The sequence below is a fragment of the Fonticula alba genome, assembly GCF_000388065.1.
Source record: "Fonticula alba strain ATCC 38817 unplaced genomic scaffold supercont2.7, whole genome shotgun sequence".
Classification (NCBI taxonomy): Eukaryota; order Rotosphaerida; family Fonticulaceae; genus Fonticula; species Fonticula alba.
In genome coordinates this window covers 556,018-561,690 of record NW_009242977.1, presented here as the reverse complement: position 1 = coordinate 561,690, position 5,673 = coordinate 556,018, and the positions used below count along the sequence as shown (strand labels likewise).

Genomic DNA, 5,673 nt, shown 5'->3' with positions numbered 1-5,673 from the left:
CCCTTTTCCGATGTGTGCGGGGGCCGCCGACCAACGGGGGGGAGGGGGGGGGGGGGGGGGGGGGGGGGGGGGGGGGGGGGGGGGGGGGGGGGGGGGGGGGGGGGGCGGGTGGCGGGAGGAGGGGGGGTTGGTGGCAGGTGGGAAGGCCGCAGCGATGTCCGAAGACGGGGGGGTGATTGAGGAGGGGGGGGGCTGCCAGAAGCGCGGGCGCGGGGGGGGGGGGCGGCGGGCGAGTTGGCGCCGGCAGCCCAGTGCCACTGCGTGCGCCCACATGCAGATCGACCGGCGCGACTCCCGGGTCACAGTGCTGCAGGGTATGAGGCCTTTGATTATCCCCCCCCCCTCTCTCTCTCTCTCTCTCTCTCTCTCTCTTTCTCGCTTGGCTCCCTCTTTTGCTCTGACTCTGTCCCTTGGACGAGAGTGCCCCTCCCACGTTTGGTCCCGGGCCGATAGACACGGCGCGGGTCACAGCACCGCCCGCATGGGAGCTTTTTCTTGTCCCCCCCTTGTTCCCCGCCCAGGACCCGGCCCCCCATCCCACTCCCCCTCCTCCCCCCCCTGCCTGTTGCGCTGCTGCTTTTTCTCCGCTTGCCTCCCGCCCAGTCGCTTGCGTTGTCCCTTTCTCCCCTCTAGCCTCGTGCCAGCCATGTCGATGTCCGACCTGTCCGGGCCAACGAGCGCATCTGCGCTCGCCGATATCAACGTACGTCACATCGCCGCGTGTCCCACCCCTGCCCATGCGCCCTCTCCCTCCTCTCCCTCTCTCTCTCTCTCTCTCTCTCTCTCCTTCTCTCTCTCTCTCTCTCTCTCTCTCTCTCTCTCTCTCCCTCTCTCTCTCTCTCTCTCTCTCTCTCTCTCTCTCTCTCCCTCGCATGCTCTTTTGCCCCAACCACCCCCTCTTCCTCGCTTCCTGACTGTCTGCTGGCCCTGCTCCTGTGCCGTCCCCCCGCCCCCGCCCCCGCCCCCGCCCCCGCCCCCGCCCCCCGCACACAGTCCCGCCTTGCCAAGCTCGGCTTCGTCCATGACCACCTCCCCGGCAAGCCGGCCACCCTGCCGCGCGCGGCCAGCACCACCGACTATGTTCCCCCCTGCCACAATGTGGGCTTCTGCAAGAACCACCAGCACTACTTCCTGAAGGACGCGGAATTGGGGCTCCTCTGTCTGACCCTGCCGCGGGAAACGTGCACCCTGGAGCCGGCGGACATGTGCGCCATCATCCGCACGGCCGGCGGCCGGTCGGTGCTGCCCATCCGAGCGGACCTGTACAAGGCCGAGAAGAGCAAATCCTCCGGCAGCAAGTTCCGCATCAGCAACTACGAGGCCCTCATCAACACCATGCTCAGCGAGTTCATCCGCCACCACCGCCTGGGGGCCGTGTGGCAGGAGCCGCTGGCCCGGCGTGCGGACAGCAACTTCCGCGCGGTGCGCGTGCCCCTCGGCCGGCTGTGCGCCCTCTTCTCGCGCCTCGACCGGGAGTACCTCCACCGGGGGGTGTCTTCCTTCGACGTGTTCCTGGATGCCGACTCGCCGTCCGTCACCGGGCACTACATGACCCTGCTGAATCCGGAGCTGCAACTTTCCCCGGCGGCCCTGGTCAGCAAGAAGAACCTCCTGCAAGACCACGCCGGCAGCCAGAAGAAGAAGCTCCCGGACGAGGAGGACCTCCAGCGCCTGGCGCACCTCCAGCCGGCCGAGGCCCTCAAGGCCCTGGAGCTGAAGCTGGGCCGGCAAAATATCCAGGTCGTTTGCCAGAATGTGGCCGAGCTCCTGAGCAGCGAGCGGTCCTTCCTCCGGCGCGTGACCTATGCCATTGAGCATTCGCTGCCCCGGTTGGAGACCTTTGCCCGGGGCCATCCGGATTTGATTTCCACCCACGACGTGCAGTTCATCTTTTCCGGCCTGCACCGGGTGGTGCAGCTGAACCGGCGGTTCTTGCAAACCTTCGAGGTGGCCACGCGGGCCTTCTTCGAGGAGCATGGCGCCCGGGAGATCCTGCAAATGCTCTTCAGCCCGGAGGAGGTGGCTCGGTCGCCGGTGCAGCCGGTCGCCGACCCGGCCTCCGGCCCGGCCGCCCCGACCGTCCTGTCCTGCTTGTCCTGGCTGGCCCACCGGCTGGAAGAGTACAAGCCCTACATCAGCAGCATTGTCACCTCGCTCGAGCGGCTGACCAAGCGCACCGAGAGTTCGCCCCAGCTGGCGGACTTCCTCGGCGGGCTGGCCTCCACCGAGGACCGGCTCCAGCTGAAGGACCTGCTCATGGAGCCGGTCCAGCGGCTGACTCGCTACGACATGCTGGTGTCCAACATCCTGCAGCATTGGGACCTGGACTCGGTGGACTTCCGCCAGCTGCTGGCCATCTATGTGCAGGTCCTCCGGGCCGGGCGCATGATTGACACGTCCACCTTCGAAACCAAGGCCATGACCGAGACCATCAACATCCAGCGCCGGGTGCTGGACTGCCCGCCGACCTTGATTTCCTCCACGCGCCTGCTGCTGGGCAAGGTGGCGGTCAATGTGCTGGACCCCTCGGACAACACCCACACCAAGTGCCGGGGCATGTTGTTCCTCTTTTCGGACGCCGTGATGATGGCCTTCCAGCGGTCGGTCATTGCCCAGTCGTCCTTCCGCATGGAGCGCCTGTGTGACTTGAAGGATTTCAGCTTCGACTTGCTGCAGTCGACCCCCGGCGGCCCGGTGGACCTGGTGGTGGCCAACTTCAGCCCCAACTCGGCCGGGTCCTTCCTCGGGGCCATGGTGGGCCAGGAGCTCCTGGACAGCCCGGCCGTGGTGAGCGCCTCGGCCAGCAGCGCCTCCCTGGTGGCCGGGTCCACCGACAGCTTGAACACCTTCGGCGGGGTGCCCATGTCCCCGGGCGGCGGGGAGGACATGTACGGCGGTGGTGGTGGTGGTGGTGGCAGCGACACGGCCAGCATCACCAGCATCAACAGCACCTTCGCCAGTACCGGCGGTGCGGCGGCCCTGCCGCCGCACATGGCCCCCCTGTCTGGCGGCGGGATGACCAGCCTGCGCCGGTCGAACTCCATCTCCTCGGTGTCCTCGCAGGCGTCCATCTCCTCGGTGGCCACGGTCATGACGATGTTCTCCTCGGGCGGGTCTTCCCGGTCGACCGGGGTCCGGAGCTCCGGCGCCGAGGACACCTTCGTCCTGCAGATGGTCGGCGAGGCGCACGAGGTGGACATTTTCGTGCGGCTCCTGCGCGCCATGCACCCGTATGCCAGCCGCACGGCCACCACCCACAGCCGCCTGTGTGACGACCGGGTGGCCCGGTACCATGTGCATCGTCTGTCCGAGGTGGACAACTTCCTTCTGGACACCCGCTCGCAGGTATGTTGTCATGTGGGAGCGCCTCCTCCGTGTGCATCTGTGTGCCCCGCTCGCCCGACGCGTGCTCCTCCCGGAATACTGACACGCGGCTGTGCCTCCGGCGCCGTCTTGTCTCTTTTGCTCCCCCCCTCCCCCCCTCTCTCTCTCTCTCTCTCCCCCGTCCCTCCCTCCCCTTCACCATCCTGCTCCTGCCGGGCGTAGTCCCTCTCGGCCATGGTCATCCTCTCGGCCGACTCGGACCTGGACACCTGCTTCAAGGAGGACCTCCTGAAGGAGTACTTCTCGCTGGCGGTGGTGGTCATCGATGCCCAGCGCGACACGGTGTCCTATGGGATCCGCTCGCGCATCGAGCATGCCCTGGCCGGCGACGACCTGACCATGATTCGGGTGCACTGCATGCCCACCTTCTCCGAGGCCAAGCGCACCTCGGCCAAGGGGGCGGCCTCGCTGCCGGACTACGCCGGCCAGCCGGCCTACGACATCAACACCTTCGGGTCGAGCCTGTCGCGTAAGATGCTCTCCTGCCAGTCGGCCATCGGGCAGTCCTTCTGCTCCTTCGACCTGGACATGACCGGCACCTATGGGCTGATGCTGCACAACATCTTCAGCCCGCTGTTCGACTATGCGTCCAAGGTGCGTGGTCTCTCCTGCCCTCTCTCTCTCTCTCTCTCTCTCTCCCCCGCCCCCACCTCCTCGCGCCTGCTGTCCCTGCGTCCTGCGCTTCCCCGTGCTTCACCCCCTCCCCCACCCCCCCCCCCACACCACCACTCCCTGTATGGCCACATGGACTAATTGCACCCGCTTTCCCCCCCTGGCCGCCGCCCTGCAGCCGCGCAACCGCCTCCTGCGCAGTCGCGGTCGCTTCAACACCACCTGCTTCACGGTGCTCCCCTCCACGGTGCAGGGGTCCCCGCTGCGACTCTTCCACGGCCAGCAGGCCCACATGCGGGTGAATGGGCTCCTGGCTGGGCCGCCGCCGGTGGGCACCGCCCCGGCCAGCCCCCGGCCCACGCGCTCCGGGTCCACCTCGAGCAGCCTCTTCCGGCGTAACTCCACCGATTGCCCCTCGACGCCGGGCGGCACCGATGACTCCGGGCGCAAGCAGTTCGGCCCGGCCGCCGGCCACGGGACGGACTTCTTCGCCTCCGGCGGGCCGGAGGACCCTTCGGGCATCCCGCCCACCGCCTCGGTCACCGTGGCCACGACCCCGGTGTCGCGTAGCCTGTCCACCAGCCGCGCCACGCCGCACTCCTCCAAGAGCCGCTTCACCGGGTACCTGGACGATGCGGCCGAGTCGGAAATCGCCCCGCCGATGAGCATCGCCCCGGGGACCACCCCGCGGCCGGCCATGCGCATCCAGCGCCTGCCGACGCCGGGTGGCGGCGCCGGCGGCGGTGGCGGCGGCGGCCCGGCCGGTGTCCCCGGCTCGGACCTCGGCATGAACCCCCTGCTGCCGGGGATCCGCCCGCCGCCGGGGCTGACCCCGCACCGGCCAAACCGCCTGTCGCAAAACCCCCCGGGCATCCCGTCCTCCCTTTCACATGTGTCCACCGTTGGTGGGACTCCAGGCTCGGGGGTGGCCCCGGCGCTGCCGTTGCCTGGGCGGGCGCCACTCCCGCCGGCCGGCGCGGAGCCCGGTGTCGGGGAAGTGCCTCCGGCCGGGGCGGCGGTGGCCCCGGCCCCGGTGCCGGTGCCGGTGGTCCACACCGCCGTCAGCGCCAGCACCACCACCACCACCACCCCGGCCATGTCCGCCACCGGTGGCGAGCAGCCGACCGACGCCGGCATCCCGAGGAAGCATGCCGGCCCCACCGGCAGCAGCCCCTTCAGCGAGGACATGATGCTGGCCCCGGCTTCGGCCACGTCGCTGACGTCCGAGGCCGAGGACGCCCTGAGCCCGGGTGAGGCCCCGGCCACGCCGGTTCGCTCGCCCTCCAGCCTGCCGACGGCCAGCGGCGCCGCCGGCGCCGCGGAGTCCCCGCTGCCGGGTTTGGCCGACCTGAGTCTCGCTTAATATTGCTGCTGCTGCTGCTGCTGCTGCTGCTGCTGCTGCCACCGACGACGGCGGCAACGATGGTGGCGACGACGTGCACGCTTACACGCACTTGAAGGAAGACTCCCTCCCCTGTTTCTGTCCTCCTCCCCCTCCACACACGCACACACACACGCACACACGCACACACCCATTTTCTGCCTTCCTTTGTGTTCCCCCTCTCTCCTAGCTATTGCCCCCATGAGAAAGATATGAAGAGAGAGGCGCTCCGGGGCAGAGAGAGAGGGAGGGAGGGAAAGCGGGGGAGGAGAGGAAAAATCCACCCTGGCGCCTGT

The 5,673-nt window shown here is 68.7% G+C and overlaps 1 protein-coding gene across 1 annotated transcript in view; it reads left to right on the top strand.

The window, feature by feature from the left end:
* Positions 1–5,359, top strand: part of H696_04320 (hypothetical protein) — a gene marked incomplete at both ends in the record, with an annotated part of 10,908 nt that extends 5,549 nt beyond the window's left edge. The window contains 5 exons of the mRNA XM_009498197.1: positions 248–314; positions 645–703; positions 994–3,345; positions 3,547–3,978; positions 4,175–5,359. Of these exons, the coding sequence (XP_009496472.1) occupies positions 248–314; positions 645–703; positions 994–3,345; positions 3,547–3,978; positions 4,175–5,359 (4,095 nt within the window). The remainder of the gene's footprint in view (positions 1–247; positions 315–644; positions 704–993; positions 3,346–3,546; positions 3,979–4,174) is intronic.
* Positions 5,360–5,673: the final 314 nt, after the last annotated feature.